This window comes from Tetrao urogallus (genome assembly GCF_951394365.1).
Source record: "Tetrao urogallus genome assembly, chromosome: Z".
NCBI classification, from domain to species: domain Eukaryota; kingdom Metazoa; phylum Chordata; class Aves; order Galliformes; family Phasianidae; genus Tetrao; species Tetrao urogallus.
In genome coordinates, this window is record NC_136816.1 from 52,081,139 (window position 1) to 52,100,318 (window position 19,180).

Here is a 19,180-nt window from a genome sequence, read left to right on the forward strand (position 1 = left end):
AGATGCAGCCTTTGGACATTCCCTATTTCACTAGTTTTCATCAAGGATTGATGTTGTACATGCTTCTCACTCTTTTCCCTTGAGCACTGGATGCTGGCTTTCATGTCCCCTACCCCATCCATCCCCCAGCTCAAGATAAAGAGAATACAGCACTCTGCTGACACAGATGATATAATCAAGTTTCCTGCATTTCAGAAAACTGCATGAGTCAACACATGCAGAGTCTATGAGTGTTGAGGGCTGATCTTCACCCTGAGAAAACTGCATTCCTTGCCCAAGGGGTCAGCTGCTGTCTTCTGCTGGCAGAATACTTGGTAGAGAGAGCCCTGGGTCCTGTCTGGCAGCAGGACTTGTTCTCATCTTCCAAAAATTCTGCAGCATGGTAGGTGATGTCTTTTGAATCTTACAGGTTCAGCACCAGTTCAGCTTGACACTTAGGTGACCTGGTTTATAGGTATTGTGTAAACAATCTGAGGGAGTACTAGCTCTTTTGTGGAGGCATTGATTTTTACACAAAAACATAAGGTTTATTTTCTGTGTTGAAAACAGAGGATAAATTATGAGATTGACATATCTGATAAATTATTTTTGGAAGGTATCATAATAACAGAAAGGGTTGGGTTGGATTTTTTTTTTTTTTTTTTTTTTTTTTTTTTTGTTAAGCCCATTCCCCTGGAAATGCATAGAAACTAAAACAGTAGGAAGCTCTGAAAGCATCTAGAGGAATTTCATATTATTTTCATAAACTAATCTACCACTCACATCTATCTGTGTAAACTAATTACTTTCTTAATTAGGTAGCCTTTTTGATTGCTTGTGGAGAACTGTGGTGAAATTTACCACTAATTACACTGGGGCAGGAGGAGGCTGCTGGATTGTTAGTAAGGATGAGAAAATTTTATTTCCTTTCGTTGAAATGGGGGGCAAGCAGTAATTGATACATAAATAAAGTGCTTATTTTTCCAATTTCAACCTATACAGCTTCTGTTAACCTTACTAATTGAGGCCCTTTCTCTGGGTCATTGGGTTTCCTTCCAACTGATGTAATGTCTACAGGAACTGCAGAACAATAACAGAAACAATTTGTTGCAAGGTTAAACTTTTCTTTCTTCTTGCTAAGGGTAATGCTTAGGTTGATTTGTTCTAGATCTTGGATTTCAGTGAATTCTGGTGATATGTAGTCAATAACACTGGATTCTAGGTCATTCTAGCAAGTGACCTGTGAAGATCAGCTGCTATTTTGGGGGGATTTTTCCCATCTTCCTCCCCCGTGGTTGCATACACATTTAGAAAACTAGAATTGCTGGAGTTGTACATCTCTTGTACTATCTTTATATATCAAGGAAATCCTTGGCCTTTGGATTTATCACAAGGCACATGTTGTATACAGAAATGCATTGTAGACAAGATTGTACATGGGAGAGAACTCAGTCAGTGCATCCTCTCTGTGTTTTCCAACTTTTATAAAGAGCAGTGTAGTCCGGGTTCCTTATGAACAGTCTATGTCCTGAGAGATCAAGTGGTTAAGGCAGTTAGGCCACAAACAGCCCATTTTCTTCTCCTTTCACTCAACTGTTGAGACTTAGACTATAGTGATGTTACTGCTTCTCTCCTAGTTTCTTTTAGTAGGCTTCACAGTTCCCTTCTGGTGTCATGCAAGCTCCATCTTTCAGTTCTAAGCTTCAGGCCAAACCCCTTTACCCAAGTTGCTTGTGCACAAAATAAACAACACTATCAAGTCAGAAATTTGAGGCACTTCTGGCCATGCTTTAATGGTGAGTGTTCAGAAACACGAATAAAAGCAAGTGGGAAGTCAGACAAAATAACCTTATCTGGATTGTAATCCACTTTTTTTTTTTCTTCAGGAGGATCACTTTCCACTCCTTTAAGTCTGCTGCATTTTAATGTGCAGTGCAAGATCTGAAAGGTTTGATATGCACCACTGTAACTCCCTCCTTTGAGAGACAATCATTTCTTTGATGTTGTGGAGGGTTTCAGGTGTGTCATGAAACTTACCTTTTTTACATTTCTGTGTGGGTGGGTGAGCTTTAGGGATGAGTCCTGCTCAGGGAAAGAGTTGCTACAATCCCCTATTACATAGTTTTCCCTGTGGGTACGTTTCAGGCAGGACAAGCAATACCTGTGTGATTTGTAACAAAGCTGCCTGGCCCAGTATCTCAGCTCCATCTTAAAGAGTTATGTTTTCTCAGGGGTGAGGAACCATGCTACATTTTGTCTAAGCTGAAACTGAAGCTCATTGCATTTTGCTTGACCTACCAACCAAAAATTTATTCCTTCCCTTCATAGTCTTTTACATGCTTGGGAACTGCTGCCATTGTCATCTGATGTATTGTACAGGTTAAAACACCTGAATTAATCCCATCATTCTATACAGACTGTATTTTAGTTGTAATTCTAAGAAAACACAGCAATTCATTATTTACTTTTTTTTTTTTTTTTTTTTTTTTGCCAGCTCCTAATGCTTGCTACTGCCTAGAAACTTCTTGCTTAGTTTATTGCATTTTGTATGTGTCATTTCTAAACTACAAGCAAAATCTGACAGAGCATCATGGAAATGCTTGAACCGTGATGTGATCCACAAGCATTAGAGATGTATGAAATGGTTGCCCTTGGATCAAGTGTCACTGTACTAATTGGCTTGACTGCAGTTAGTCTCCTTTTCCTACTGCAAGGCATTTAGCAGAGCTTCTAAATGTGACCTGCTGTACCACCACTATCCTTTTTGAGGATTTAAATCATAATAAGTACGTATAGTCACCTCATCCCTGGAGATGTATATCACAGTTCTTTTATGTGGCTACAGGATAAGGCTTACTTGGATGAAGGTTTACTTAAAGCTTGGATCTGATATGCACTCTTTAATGTTTTGCTCCTTTTAAGTATGCTGTGTGATCATAGTGAAATTCAGCTAAATTACAGAATAGCTTAAGTTGGAAAGGACATCAAAGATCACCCAGTTCCAATCCTCTGCTGTGGGCAGAGCTGCCACCCATCAGCTCAGGCTGCCCAGGGCCCACCCAACCTGGCCTTGAGTACCTCCACAGATGGGGCACCACAGCTTCTGTGGGCAGCCTGTGCCAGTGCCTTACCACCACTGAGTAAAGAATTATCCTCCTATTTACATTTAATCTAAATCTTCCACTTTATGGAGGGGAGATTCAAGTCAGGGAACAGTATTTTGGTGGATAAGAAAAAACACATTTTTCAATGTTATTTCTTTCTTTTACACTCATAAGCTATGGCCAGGAATGGCCAGTCCGTAGTGATGTGCCTTGTGCAAATGCATTTGGGCCAGACTGTGCTTTCCCTGCTCGCCATACTTCTCAACACATCTTCATCAACACATTTACAATTCCGTCTTTTGAGAGTACAGTTTTAGTTGTTTTATTGTGTTGTTGGCTGGTGTCTAGTATGGTGTGATCAATTATAAAAGCAGAGTCTACATGTTACAATAAATGGTAGCTGCTGGGCTACTGAATCAAAGGGTAAAAGGGTGCGAGAGTTCAGTGACAGCTGTTCGTCTCCTTGTGTTTTGGGGGAAATAACAGACTTAGACACTCTAAGCAGAGGTTCTGGGTGGAAAATCCAGCCAGACAGGTGCAGCTTTAGAGTTGTAAGAAGAGGGTGTGGGGAATGGAATGTGACTGAGTGGTGTGCTTCCTACTGTTCCGGATGGAGTGTAGAGTTTTCTTGAACCCTTTCCTGAAGTATTCAACTTCCTGTGGTTCTGAGAAGAAAATTGTTTTCTTGGATTTTGCTAACAGAACATAAACATCGTAAAGCAACAACCCAAAAGATGTTGCTAACAAATTCCAAGGCTTGCTTTTCATGCAGGATATTTTGAGAAAGTTCATTTTGAGAAGGGCTGTATTAAAGGCTCGTAAGAAGCATTATGTTAGAATCATCAGCTACTTTTATGGATATAAGACTCTTCAAGAATCCTTGGAAAATTATTTCTGAGGAAGAAAGTGCTGAGTGTTAAAATATTTTTAACAAAATAGCAAAAGCAAACCAGATTGTAAGTTAGCTACTTGCAAGAAATTATGTGAATGTTGTGGAGGTTATTCAAGTGAAGGAACAAATTTAAATTAGATGGCAAACCTGCTCAGAAATTAATTTCATTTTTGAATACACAGTGTAACTGAGGACTTGAGAAATGTTAGTTTCCAAGCAAAGGTACCGAAAGTTAAGTTCTGCCTCTTGTTTGGATTGCCATGGTAACTTAGATGCAATTTGTCCTCTGTCACAGAAGACTCTTAACTGTGTAAGGGTAAACTTAGTAACAGGTAGTAGCTGGCAAGTATATGATCAGAGAAATGGGCAGAGGTCTTATATTGATAACGTTCAGATTATTGTTTTCTATCTATGTTTTCTTCTAAATTCAGATCTTTTGCTTCTTCAGTCAGGGTATAATGTAGACTCTTGCTCTGCTGTGGCCTCTCGGAAAAGAAATGTCTTTTGACTGATAAATAATTGAGAAACCACTCAAACATATTATGCCAGCAAGAAATAAAAGCAGAGCACCTCTGTCCTGGATGTAAAATGCATTCATGATAAGAGCATGAAAACTTGTCTGCTAAATGAACATGTATTAATACTATGTAAAGATAAACACAGGTCATGATAATCTCAGATGAACTCTGAAAGGCATGAGTAAAGCTAGGGACAGAATCCAAAGAGGACAGAAATAAAAAATACTGCCCATGAGATTTTTCCTAGCCTCTTGCACTAGGCTAGGAAATGCACACTACATATATCCAAATAGTGTAGATAGCCACTGTTTTTGGATGTAAGATCTGAGGGTAATAATGATACTACTTCTAAGATGCAATTGTCTGTATTACGCTTCACTATGGAACTTGGACCCAGTCTAATTGATAAAGGTCTTGTCAGCAAAAATATCTTCTGTATGAACAACCACTCAGACAGTGCTGAAAAAATTCAGTCTGTCATAACGTATCACTGGATCAACTGTTCTGATTGCATGAGGAATGCGTTACCTGCATGGATTAGTCAATCACTCTTCAAAGGCCAGCCCCTTGTTATCGTTGCCTTGTCACAATTTTTTTGTATGGTTTCTGTGGGTTGCTGCTGTCATCCCAGAAACTATGTCTAGGGGCAGCTGGAAATGAGAAGAAAGTAATTCATTTGATGAACATATCTTGATTTTCATCAGAGGCTGGCTATTTTCTATACAACAGAGCACACTCAATCTTTTCAATAACTTAACAGGAGGGAAAACAAAAGGAACACGGAAGAGTATCATCTTAGTTAACAACGTGATCAGAGGAAGCTAGAAAATTGCTTGGAAAAAAACTGGAGGCAAACTATTTGGGCTGTGACAAAAGAAACCACTCTACTCTAGAGAGTCACCTGCACCAAGAAACTTTTCTCTGGAATGTGGTTCTACCACTCATTCCCAGGTGCTCCTAATACTAAATGCCAAGTTAGGTCATACTACAAAGTTTGTTTTGAATCACAGAATCACAGGCGTTGAAAGGGACCTCAAGAGATCACCAAGTGCACCTCCCTGCTAAAGCAAGTACCCTACAATAGGCTGCAAAGATAGGCATCCAGGCAGGTCTTTAATATCTCCATAGAAGGAGACTGCACAACCTCTCTGGGCATCCTGTTCCAGAGCTCCGTAACCCTTGCCATTAAGAAGTTCTTCCACATGTTAGCACGGAACTTCCTACGTTAGAAGTTTTAGGCAGGTACTCCTTGTCCTGTTCCTATGCACCAGCAAGAAAAGCACGGCCTCATCCTTTTGCCTCCCACCTGTCTTTGGATATTTATAGTATCAGATCCCCTCTCAGTCTTCCTTTCCCCAGGCTTAGAGACCCAGGTTACTCAGCCTTTCCTCATTATGGGAGATTCTCCAGGCACTTTATCATCTTCATGATCCACCGCTGGATTCCTTCTAGGAGATCCCTGCCTGTCTTGAACGGGTGGAACCAGAACTGGACACAGTAGTCTAAATATGGCCTCACCAGAGCAAAGGACATTCAACCACTACATGTAACAGATGTTTTTAGTGGTCATGCTGACCTGCATTTCTTGTGCTATTCAGCAACTACACATCATTTCTGTGTACTTTTTTCAGGATTGCATATTATTCCTACTGAAGAATATTACATACTTTTTAAGTTCTGCCTTACACAGCAGACTTAATGCTGCACCCTCTATATACCCTCATCAGTTCAGCATTTATTTACGCTGCACTCAATGGCCTGCAAGCGTAGCTGGGTACACTAACAGCTAAGGCATGCAATCTGCTTTGTCTGCTCCAGCTGCCGTTTCTGGTGAAGCTCCACAGAGAATGACAGAAATGAATACACAAAGACAGATGTTCTCCTCATTAGCAGTTCACTTGCTCTGTGAGGGCAGGGTCTATTTCACAGTTATGTGCCAGCATACAATGCTGGGAGGAAGGTTAGCATATACTGTTATGAAACAGAGTTATCACAAATGGTTTCACCTCTTAGCACTGTATAAGGTAGGTCTGAGATGTGGAGGAACCTGATTCAAAAGCATGTCATTCTGCAGCCACTCTGAAATCTTACGCTGATACCCTCTCAAAGCAGCGCTTCAGAGTGATGGAGAAGTAGATGTTACTCTCACTGTGCTCAAGGTGCATAAATAAATGTAAGCGAAACTACAGTTTACACAAACTCAGGCAAATTAACAAAACATTTATAAAGAGTATCCGACATAGCATCACACAAAAGGTACACTGTTGTTTTTTGTTGCTGTTAAGGAACACACTACAAAATTTTCAAACTAGAAAAACTAACATTAAAACCTTTCTTCAACAGTTCAGTTTCCTGTTTCAAAAAGCCATTCTGAAAGAACATAGTATACATAGTGTTTAAATGATCTTTCATGCAGATCAAGCGTTGTTCCCTTACCCACGTGTTTTCTTTCAGGGTTTGAATTTTCTTCAGAAAAGTCACTTAGGCCAAGATGAACAGAGTTCACTCTAGAACTCTTACCGGCAGATCCAACCAACAACATACTACATAGCTACAAAATTGTGTTTATTGAAAAAGTAACTTAGTTTTGATCAATGGCAGTTGTATGAATTGGGCTCTACAAATCAACCTCAGGCAAATTGAGAAAGGTTTGGAATCAGCTCTTAATTCCATCTTGGGCTCAAAGATAAACAAGGAGTAATACTTGATAAAATTACAAATAAATCGCATCACAGGAAAAAAGTGACTTTGAAAAGGGTCATTCGGTCCATCTCCTCTTTCAGTACAGTGTTGATGCTATAATGGCTTGAAATTATTTCAGTTACAAGGTATTTCTGAAGTATTTATTAGCCCCTCACATTCCTTACACAGCTAACATTTAATGTGTACGTTGTTTCTTAACCCAAGCTTTTTTTTTTAACCTTTTGTAGTTGATGTGAACTGGAAAAGCTTTTATTTTGCCTGAATGTGGAATACACAGATGTTTCAGAACATCCTTTATTTGATGCATCTTGCAGTTAGAGAGAGGCTAGTTTGCATAAAGAGAACCTCAGCAAATCAGCAGTAGTAACAGAGCTACAGTCAAATAAAGTGTGAACTGGACCCAGTGCTAATACATATAAAGAGGGTACTGAAAAACTTCTAGGCTTCCAGCTTCACCGACTCTAGAATGGAACGTGCTTCTTTATACTCTTCAGCTTCTTCCAACTCTTTTTCATTTTCCTGGAATTAAAAACAAAATTTTAAATACTTCAAAAATAACTGACATTAGAATGGATTTAGGGAGGAAATATTGAAACACACGGGGCATTGAAAACACCAGTTTTACACGATTCATAGCACAGGTAATTTCTTTTGTCCTATTTAAGGTGTGCTATAATAGGTGTCGTGTGAGAAGATCTGACTTATGTATACTTTCATTTTATTCTCTGAAATAAAAAACAAGGAAAGTGCAACTGGAAGCAATAACAGCAAGACTCAGAACAAGAACACCATTAGAAAAAAAACTTTAAAAGAGTTTGATAATTGAAAAAAACACAACTACACAGTTTATTTTAACAAAAGCTTTGAAGGTGTGCTAAGAAAATAAAACAATGTCTAAAAGACTTCCAATTCTTAACAATAATAGTAACTCCACATTTCTAATTTTAAGTTTGTGTAGCATGCAGTATAGATCAATAGCATTGCTTCTGCATGCGGCTGAAGCCTAGACAAGCTAACAGGCAAGTTACAAGTTGAATGACAGAAGGATCCTAAACCTTGCCACATCTTGGGCATGCTACTCAAGGACAAGATGCTTTAAGCTTTCCATTCAGATGGGATTTGCATTTTAGCCATCAAATATGTTTGAAGCTTAATTTACAGTATGTACTTTAGCCTCACAGAAGCTTTTACCTGTATGGTAGAATTCTTGGTTAAAACTCAGCTTTTAAATAAACAGAGTAATATCCAAGCCTAGTATATTTTCGGCCAGTCTATTTGTATATTATTTATTCCCAAAGATATTCGTATGTTAAAAACACCCACCACAATAACAAGTAGCTTAACCAGTACTCAGCAACAACTCAGCTGTTCTGTTTCTTGTGTGTAGCATAGTAAAAGCAGTAGACAAAATGTTCTGAATATTTCAGTTCACTACAGGACACACTAGAAAGACTACCTAAAGCGAGTGAACTCTTTTTTCCAGTCATGCAACGAGCACAGGAACTTGAGAGTTCATTCTAGCAGTTTAGTATTGAAGTGCATGTGGGGTATAAATCCAATTATAGACTGTCTCTAGTACACTAATACACAGAATTTTCACAGATGGAAGACCACGTCTGCATAAGCAGATATCTCAGCTGGACTGCAGAGGTATGTTACAGGATGCCAGTCTTTGGACCTGCAAAAGGTAATTTTCAATCCAGTTCTGTTCTGATGCAATTGCACTGCAAACAAGCATGTTTATCCATTTCCAACAAACAACTGCAGCATTTACTGGGAGGTGGGTTTTGATGCTATACTTACTAGTAGTTGAGTGAGATCTGCATGTGCAATTTCTAATCTCCGCTGACAGTCTGGAATCATCATTCGAGACTCTTGTAAAATCTCAACCTGTGACAATTGGAAGCCAGTGAAATCAGAATGTACTTCACAGAGTAATGTTATTTTTAAAGATAACTCTTTACTCTGAAAAATTAGTAGCCAAATCATCATCCAGCATCACCCAGGAACTTCAGAAGAGTTGTACCTATTTTCTGAATAAAAGACATTCACTTAGCATAATTGCTTGAAACTCTGTTAATTTACAGGACAACATCATTTACTTTGTGCTTAATTAAATATAAAGTATTAACCAGAAAACAGTATTTACCATATTTTTCCCATACAAAAAAGTACAACCTTGTAAACTTTCCATACAACATTTGTTAAAAAAGGCTATTTAAAACAAACTTTATCCTGCTGTCTTGAAGCAGCTTCATCCAAAATGGGATCAGCTGGTTATATAAATATCTCCTGCATCTTTTGGGTAATAAAGAAAAACAGTGTTCAGATAATACCACATAGAGATAATTACTGCATGAAAAAAGTTATTGAGTTATTGATCACATTGTGTGCACGCCGCAGGAGGCTCTGACTGAAAGACAAAGGTAAAGAAAAATGAAAAGCAAAGACCAGCAGGCTCATATTTTTGATGCTTATCATGCATAAAAAGTTATTACTTATCCTTGTGCTTCATTTTAGGAGAAAGATTATTCTCACCATGCACTTTGAACAAAATTACTAAACTGGCACCCCACTGAATCTGAACACCTAAAGAAAATAACTTCAGATTTATATAAGGGAACATTTATTTCATGGACCGTTTCTGGATCTGAAATCTAACCATTGAGAAGAAAAGGATGTGCAGAGTTGTTCAGGAGAGTTTAATCTGTTTAGAAATGAAAACTGGTTAGTTAGATATTTAAATATGAACCCTCTTTCTGTGTTCCTGATAACCTGCAATATAATATAACATCAGATAGCTCATTACGTTCTATCATTCTTGTGCTCTAATTTCCCTTTTGCTGTACTGAAGGCAGTCAAAGGGAATACTGTCATCACATATTGGAAGAAAAGCTGTGGCTAAGAATGTTCTATGTGTACCAGAAGGCCTTTTGTTGTAAAACATAATCTTCGTGTACTTAAGTGTCATATATTTAAGCTTTTTGTTCAATGATTTTTTTACAAAAACACTGTTTTTCACTGATTTTTATCAGTGTTTTTAACTTCCTTTCAGAGAATTTAGGGCAAAATTCATAAAATCATAACGGTTGTAAAGACCACTAAGATCATCTAGTCCAACCACCGTCAGCCCCTCACCATCACAGCACTAAACTACTGCACTCAGTGCCATACCTACCCTTTTCTTAAAGACCTCCAGGAACAGTGATTCCACCACCTCTTTGGGCAGCCTGTTCAATACCTCACCACTCTTCCTGAGAAAAAAAAAATTCCTAATGTCCAACCTGAACCTTCCCTGGCACAACTTACCTCTTGTTCTATTGCTAGTTACCCAGAAGAGGCTGACCTCCACCTTGCTACAACCTCCAGATTTGTTAAAGCAAGATAGGTGACAGACATCAGAGTTAAGCACCCACAAATCCTAATTCTCATTAATATTAGTTTTCTTCTAAGCATTCGTAGAGTCGCAATGGTTGGAAAAGATGTCTAAAAGCATTTAGTCCAACCAGGCACCTGCCATCAATGCTGCCAACTAAACCATGTCCGTACATACACCTACGGTTTCCTTAAACATCTCCAGGGACAAATACAGTTTTGGAGTGTTTTAAAAATAAGATAAAACACTCTGCATATTACACTTTGAGCAGTAAACAAATAAAGGCTTGTAACTTCCGCAGAATTAGGTGTGTCAAACTACATGAGATGATGACTTTTGCTTTGTGTATCACAACTTGGTTCTCTAAAAAATGCCTACAGGAGTTAGAATGTCCACAGGTGATTGGGGTGACATTGCTAACTTCTTGTGTACTTTAAAGCTGCTAGCTAATGCGAAAAGTAGTGATTTACTTTATACATGCCACTGAGTAAGCAATCTGAAGGAAAAACATACAAATTTAGAATCTGAGTGCTGTAGTCCTGGTTGCTGTAAGAGAAGAACAGAATTACTCCAGTCATTCAGTTTAAAAAAGAATGACTGAGATCAAAAAGGCTACCTGAGTTTTATTTGCATTTGCCTGCAGTTAGGCAATAATATGAAATGGAAAAAAGATAAAGACTGGAATTACATACAGTAGGTGCAGAGAGTTGGAGAATGGAGCAGAGATTCCCCATTCCTTGTGGAACCAAGATTAATTACCAAACTACTTATGAAACTTTGATATCTTCTGTACAAACCCTTTTTTTTCCCCAGTAATACTGATTGTCCTTGATAAATGTTTTACTGTTGCAAACACATATAACAAAACAGAATGAACAACTCAAATAATTAGATACGCCTAGGTTAAAGAAATTGTGTTTGCTAACAGTTATGAAAATTAAAGAACAGCTCTCTCTTCTCCCCCAGCACACTCTAAAAGCTTTCTGACTCAACTTTAAGAAGTTTAAACTGTAAGTATGTCACAGAGGAAATTTTTACATGAAACTGATCTAACTGCGGATAGCCATAAACATCTTTAAGATTTCTGTGAATTACAGTACTAAACAGAGGTATCAAAAAATTGTAGTATCTGAAGTGCATTTAAATAAATTATTAAGGTAAAGCAATAAAGCACAAAAATGTACAGATAGAAGCAAATTGAATATGTTGTCAATAAGTGCACATAAGACCGGAAGAGTTATTGTGACTACATTGAGAATGATGTCCCAATTCCTTTAATAGTATTGAAAAAGCCAGTTATATCTTTTCAAAGAACCACAGTTCCAATCCATTATTTTTCAGGACCGAGCTCATTTTGCTAAGGGAGCAGATGTTTGGCATCTTACAAAGGAAAGCAGTCTTCTCAGAAGTGACGGAGCTTTCTAACTGCTGGACTGGTATGTAACCTATCTACTAAACACGACGTGGATTTTTCATTAATTGGATCAAATGTCAAAGAACTGACGTGCGTAATGCAATATCAATAGCATTTAGTCTGTTTTCCATAAATTCCACATTGCAGTGACTCATAAAGCAGGACTAGAAACAGAAAAACCAAAGAGATGCGAACACGCCAACCTTCCTTGAGTGGAAGGGCACCATAACAAAAATCAGAAAAATATTTTACACATTCAAAATAAGTACTCAGGCTAAACATGACTCCATAGAAAAAAACTGAGACTCTGAACATGAGCTGAGCTTTAGACATAAGCAGCTTTGATTTTAAGAGGTCCCATAATAGAAGCTCACTGGCAATATTAGATTATTAGATATTTATGAGCATCAATACCAAGAATTCTGTAACAGGAAGCAGTTTTGCCCAGCCTAACTGACCTATACTGTATAACTGGGACAGGTTTTATAAGCTTCAAGGAGGTTCAAGCAGCTTTTGTTTTTCTTTTAAGCTGACCCACAACAAAATAAGAGATTTAGACATATGCAGATCCACAAACAGTTTGAAAACAAGAAAACTCCTGTGGGGCTGTCATTCCTTGATCTTAGAAGAGAGATAGTCTAATTAGCTATTAGGTCACAAGTTATGATGACAATAATGCTTGGTATAAAAGGAGTGGTGTTCTAAACATACAAGGCTAAGAAAATCAAGAATGTGAATGAGTAATATATAGATATATATGAATTATATGAACACATGAATATGCATGTGCACGTATTCATTTAAGTACTGCCTTACAATCATACAACCTTTGACTGTTGCACAAATGAAAACAAATAATAACATACAATGGGTTAGGTTGGAAGGGACTTCTGAAGGTCATCTAGACTAAACCCCCATTCAAGCACAGTGGCACAAAGAAGATCACAGGACCACCTGGACTTCTGAGTTTCTCCAAGGAGGAAACTCCACAATCTCTCCGGGCAATCTGTGCCAGTGTTCTATCACCTGCACAATACAGAATTACTCCCTGATGTTTACACAGAACCACTTACATTTCAGTTTGTGTCCCCTGCCATTTGTCCTGGCACTGAGCACTGCTGAAAAGTGCCTTGTTCTGTCTTCTTTGTATCTTTCCCTAATGTATTATAGACACTGGTGAGATCCTTCTAGACTCTCAGACTTTCAGCTCTCAGCTTCTTGTCGCAGGAGAGGAGCTGCAGGCCCTCTACCATCTTGAAGTCACTTTATTGGACTCCCTCCAGCATGCTCATGCCTCTCTTGTAATAGGGGCCCAGAACTAGACACATCACACTGGGTGAACTGTGCCAGTGCACAGAAGAGGGGAGAGATCGCTTCCCTTAACCTGCTGGCAGTATTTTGCCTAATGCAGCTGAAGATACTATTAATCTTCTTTGTGGGAAAGGTATTTTTTCTTAACTGTTTCAGGAAATAGTCTGCTTTCCCCTCAACACAGCAAGAAAAATACTGCTGTTTCCATTAATATGTGAGGAAAAATGGTATTAGCAAGACTGTATGTACTCTGTCACGCAGATATTAAATTCTTTGTCAAGTCCATTAGATTTTTAATTCATCTGGAAATGACACTGCATGAGAAGTAATAGTTATCTTGCAGATCCAGATTAATTAAAAAAATGAAAATGTATTATCAGTAAAAATGCTCACAGATAACAAAAACTCCAAAGATGACCTACAGTCCCACTGAGAGGAAACAAAAGTAGGTAATTCAGATATTTTGCATCTTCTCATGCCTTGATGTAAAAGCACTAGGTAGAAAAGAATGTTATTTGTGCACAGGACCAAACAGTAGCCACAGAAACACTGGAAACAGTTGGTTTCTAACATAAGTCACTGATAAGTGACAGCAGCATAAAGCTGCTTACAGATGAAGAAGAATAACAATACCCCGTACAGTACAACTGCATTACTTCCTACAGTCAGAAGCATTAATAACCTTTTACAGAAACTAAATTCAGGATATGAATTTAGAAGAATACTTTGGAAGTTATTTGACTTTTTCCCCAAATTTTCATATAAAATACTTGAGCTCAGTTTATAATGTCTGTTTTCAATTTAGTACCTTATTAAGATACATAAAACTTCATCCTTTTCTCTCATAACCTTTTTTTCCCCATAAAATACTGTTCTTTTATTACATTTTTTTCTGCCAATTTGAGTCACATAAATAGTTCTATTTTTAAATTTTTCATCCACATCTAGACCAAAAAAAAAAAAAAGTAATAAGAAGAGTGCTTTTTTGTTTCTTTTTTTTGTTTGTTTGTTTTTAATCAACTGTAATTAACAGGAAAGAAAGGACTTCCCTGCTCCATAATGCTAGAGATCCTTTCCTGAGATAGGCAAGATAGTTCTACAGAAGAACTGACACTGACACTTTGTTACAGTGCAGACACACGCTGAAGTCTGCCCATGCCTTACGAACAGCATCACTCATTTCAAAGTAAACTTTCACTAGTCACTTCCAAGCTGTTAACCCTAATTTTACTGCACAGTTCTAAGAAAGCTAAGTGAGAATAGTTGTACATTAAAAGGTACACAAAGGATCAAGAATTTTAAGCATTCCTGCACCAAATATGGGTTTATCTGTCTAAGCATATGTGTTTCAGCTGATAGATCAGCTAAAATAGTACTTTAAGTTATACCTGTAGTCTCAAATGGTTGAATTCATTCCTATCTTCTCCCTTTAAGTTTCAAGAAAATCCGTAGGAATAGTCAGCAAGAATTCACCAAAGGCAAATCATTCTTAACTAACTCGCTCAGCTTCTTTGATAAAATCACCAGCCTGATGGACAGGGAGCTGTATTTTCTACTTGGACTCAGCAGGGCCTTTGACACTGTCCCCACAACACCCCAACAGAGAAGCTGTAGAAATATGGGCTGAATGTGCAGACAGAGAGGAGGATCAAAAACTGGCTGAACAGCTGGACTTGAGAGGGTAGCAATCAGTGGTGTAAAGTCTAGCTGGAGGCCTTTAGTAATGAGCAGAGTACTTCAGGGGTGAATACTGGGTCCAGTCCAGTTTAAGATCTTCATTAATCTGGACAGTGGGACAGAGCACACCCTTGGTAAGTTGTAGACAATACTAGAAGACAGACAGATACCTGAGAAAGTTGTGTTACCATTCAGAGGGACCTTAACAGGCTCAAGAAATGGGCTGGCAGAAACGAAGTTCTACAAAGAGAAGTGCAGAGTCATGCAGGCAGGGAGGAACAACCCCAGGCACCAGGGCTTGTTGGGGGCCACCCAGACAGAATGATGCTCTGCAGAAAAAGACCTGGGGGTCCAAAGAGCAGTGCATCTTTGCCACTAAGAGGCTTACCGATATCCAGGGCTGCCTTAGACTAACTGCTGCCAGCAGGTTGAGGGACATGATCCTTTGTGCTCTACTCAGCCACACCTGAAGTGCTGCATCCAATTCTGTGCTCCTCATTACAAGAGAGATGTGAAATTATTAGAGAGCCCAACAAAGGTCCGCAAAAATGATGGATTGGAATGTGTATCCTACAAGGAGCAGCTGAGTGGGGGTGCTGGGACTGTTCAGCATAGAGAAGATTCTGAGGGGATCGTACCAGTGTCTGTAAAAATCTGAAAAGAGGGTACAAAGATGGCAGATCCAGACTCTTTTCTGTGGTGCCCAATGGCAGCGTAAGAGGCAATGGGCACAAACTGAAACGTAAGAGGTAAACATCAGGAAGCACTTCTTTATTGTGCAGGTGATGGAGCAGTGAGTTTAGACCATATAATCTCCACAAGTCTATTCCACCCTTTCCATTCTGTGATACTGTGATCCCCCAAATACTATTTTTCCTTACTGAAACAAATACTATAACCATATTTTAAAATAAATTCAGATTAAGAATTATTACCTAAAACCATTTCCTGAATATGTAACTTCAGAAGTACTGAAGAACTTCTCAAAATTCAAAATCCATCCAAAATATATCTTTTTTTGAGCAAACTCTCCTGATACTATACAATTTTGATTAGTGAATCAGATTTGACTCTATTACTAGAGTACTCATTCTTTCTAGGCTTCCAGGTTCTTCATGACATAAAGACTTTCAGTCTGCAGTAGTGATATAATAGAACAGATACCATTGGAGGACTTGCATTAAAGTGAATCAGGCAATTGTGAATGAATTGAGACTGTTTACTCTGAAGTTTTCTGTACCACTCTCTGAGAATGCCTTCAAGTGGCATGTGACATTTCATTTCACAACAAAGATTTACAGACTTCGTTGGTTTTGACTTTGATGATTTCTTGCTTATCACTGAAGAAATATCATGGTATAGTCAAATAATTGTTAACACCAGCAGATCTTCAGGAAGACTTCCTTGGGATTCTCAGCCAGTGGTGAGGCAGAGACAGCTTAGATTTATAAATACAACATCTTCCAGAAATTCCATGCTTGTGTTTCTCTTCTGTATCATAGTGAAAACAAGACAAGACATATGCACATGGAGTGAAATCTGATTTTATCTCATTTTGTTCTAAAAGGACTTTCTCTTATCTTTTTTGTTGTTTTTTTTTATTTTTATATTTAATATTACATTGTTCTAAGACAACTGCGAAAACAGGAGGTTTTGTAAGGTGAGGCTGGACTCATGTCAGGTGAAACCTGCTTACTGGTAAAAATAATTTTAATGTAGTTTCAGTTAAGAATTAAGAAAAACTATCTAGGAAATGCTTGGGAAAAGACATGGTTAAAATATAAATTTATATAAAACAATTAAAGCCAGGAGTTATATAAGAATAATAAAATAAAATATTTGGTTAAAAAAATGTAAAGTTCGAAATAAATGTAGGCATGCCAAACTGCTGTAAAGAATGTAAGTGAATCCCCCAAACCCGAGCGTTCTCCTCACTGACAGGGAAACTTGGCAATCCTCTGTCTTCTGAAGGGGCAGGTACCAACTGTCTGACATCACTGTCCTTTGCAAGAAACCTTCTAAAAAAAAAATAATCAGTTCATACTGTAATAATGACTCCAAATCACATTCTTGAGCACATTAAAACTAAAGTGTGGATCCTGCTTATTAGTGCCTTCATAACAGTAGTAACTACTAGGAGCAGGTGCACACCTATTGCTCTCTCTTAGAGATCTGTGTTTTTTAAACAGTGATATTAGCGTAGACCAGAATTGAAAGGTTTCTTTGTGTTAACAAGCCTTCTCACTTTACAGTAACATTTGCACTTATCACTAAGCACTTATGTTAGCTCAGTACATCCAGAACATTCATTTTCAGATTGCCAGTAGATCTGAGAAAGAGTCTGAGACAGCCTGATACACAGTGTTAGCAATGGCGTTTCTGATACCAAGTGCTAACTGATACACAATCTCCTTATAATTAAACAGTTTTGAAGGGCAGGAAGTTTTTTTCTATAAATGTATGCTGTGACTTCTGTAATTGGCAGGTTTTAGTTTGGAGCAGCCTGGGAAGAAAAAAAAGTACAGGAGTTTCTTTTGTTTAAGACTCATTAAATCAAAGCAAAAAAGAATTGTACAAGTTTTAGTATGGTTTACCTGCTTTTTTATTCCATAGTCATCACATGCTTCAGCTTTCATTTTTTCAATCTTCTCTTCTTGTTGTTTTGCTTCTTTTTCATACATAACTTTCTCTTTTGCCAATCTGCAATTACACCAAGTGATTGTGTCAGTGTGATTCCATCACAGCAAGAAGTTGCACTATTGATGGCAATATTCCTGTTACCCCAAAAGCTGCAGCCATGTAACATAATACATGACCTTATATGACAAAAAAGGTTCTTAATCACTGCAAAGGAGTGCATCTAGGAAATGCTGAACTTAACTATAATATATAATAATTCTTATAAAAATTATTTAAATAAAAATATTTTAAAATATTCTTTGTGGGCTTATCTACGTATGTAGATCATTCCAAAAGTAAGCTTCCTATTTGTTTCCACAGAAACATGAACCAAGAGCACAATAAGACTATTTGATAGAGCAAACTCAGCTAGAAAACACTATTTTCAACAGTTACTACCATCTGCTATGCATTTTCATCAGTGATGAGCAAGGGCCTGCACAATGCACTCACAGAAATGTGTACCACTGGGCTCATACTTGGGAGCAGGATGCTTTTTGCATGAGCTTATATTCAAGAGTAATGTATGTTTTCTGCCCTTTTTATATTGCCAACAGAGATAAATGCAACATACAGCTAAAAAAATGTGCAGCAAATTTCCGTTTTGCTTTATCAGTAAAGTTTGATGTTATTAAGCAAAAGCAAACCATGAATACCACTTACACTGGCCAATGTAAAAACACGTGCAAGTCTTAAATGTGGATAAGCCACCAACAAAACTGGTGTCTTCAAAAATTAACTTTGAGAACAATAGTTGAAGTCCATTAGACTAATTTGAAATTCAGTTTTGGATTCAAAGTGAGCATTTTCCACAGGCATAAGCAAATGATGAACAACAACAACAACAAAATACTGAAGGTCGAAAGGGAAGATTAAGGTCTAAACTGATGCCCTCCAGTAATAGTAACATAGTAATTCCATTATCAAGCTTAATTATTTGTTGTTATTGCAATTTTGTTCTTACATCTCCCACTTTGTTACATATGTTCATTAGGTATATATTGGATTATATAATTCTAGAATTCACACCAAAACATCCTTCAGGATTGGGAGAACAACAAAGTAATGACCAGCTAATTCAGAACCGAAATGAACACCAGGATGCTACTACAAACCTGAAAGCATGGCAATGAAATCTTTTGCCTAACAAGAGCAATCATCAGATCAGCCCAGAGTAGATAAGACTGTTTAAGAAGAACTTAATAGCCAAAAGAACATAATCAGATCCAGGAAGCAAAGAATGTATTATACAAATGAAAAGAGAATAAATAAAGGTCTTGTAGAGAGCTTCATGGTCACGTTAGCACATCAGAGCAAATTAATTCCTAATTTGTCACAGTTAAGTGCTCCACTAGAAGTGCCACTGAGGACAGTCAGTTCAGAATGGTACTGGCAGGATAAGAACACTTTGTGAACTGAAACCACCACTGTCCTGATAGTATAATATAGCAATAACCCTCCCTGATTTTTTCATAATCAAAAATTGTTCTGCCAAAATAGTTTTATGCTATTGTTCCAAAAGTTGAT

At 37.8% G+C, this 19,180-nt stretch overlaps 1 protein-coding gene across 2 annotated transcripts in view; it reads right to left on the bottom strand.

Moving 5' to 3' along the window:
- Positions 1-7,494: 7,494 nt before the first annotated feature.
- The window catches only part of TBCA (tubulin folding cofactor A), a gene marked incomplete at its 5' end in the record, with an annotated part of 31,883 nt that continues 20,197 nt past the window's right edge, over positions 7,495-19,180 (bottom strand). Inside the window, 3 exons of one of the 2 annotated variants that reach the window (XM_079548213.1) lie at positions 7,495-7,715; positions 9,000-9,086; positions 17,569-17,674. In XM_079548213.1, the coding sequence (XP_079404339.1) occupies positions 7,635-7,715; positions 9,000-9,086; positions 17,569-17,674 (274 nt within the window). In that variant the 3' untranslated portion in view covers positions 7,495-7,634. The remainder of the gene's footprint in view (positions 7,716-8,999; positions 9,087-17,568; positions 17,675-19,180) is intronic. The other variant, XM_079548214.1, reaches the window with a different exon arrangement.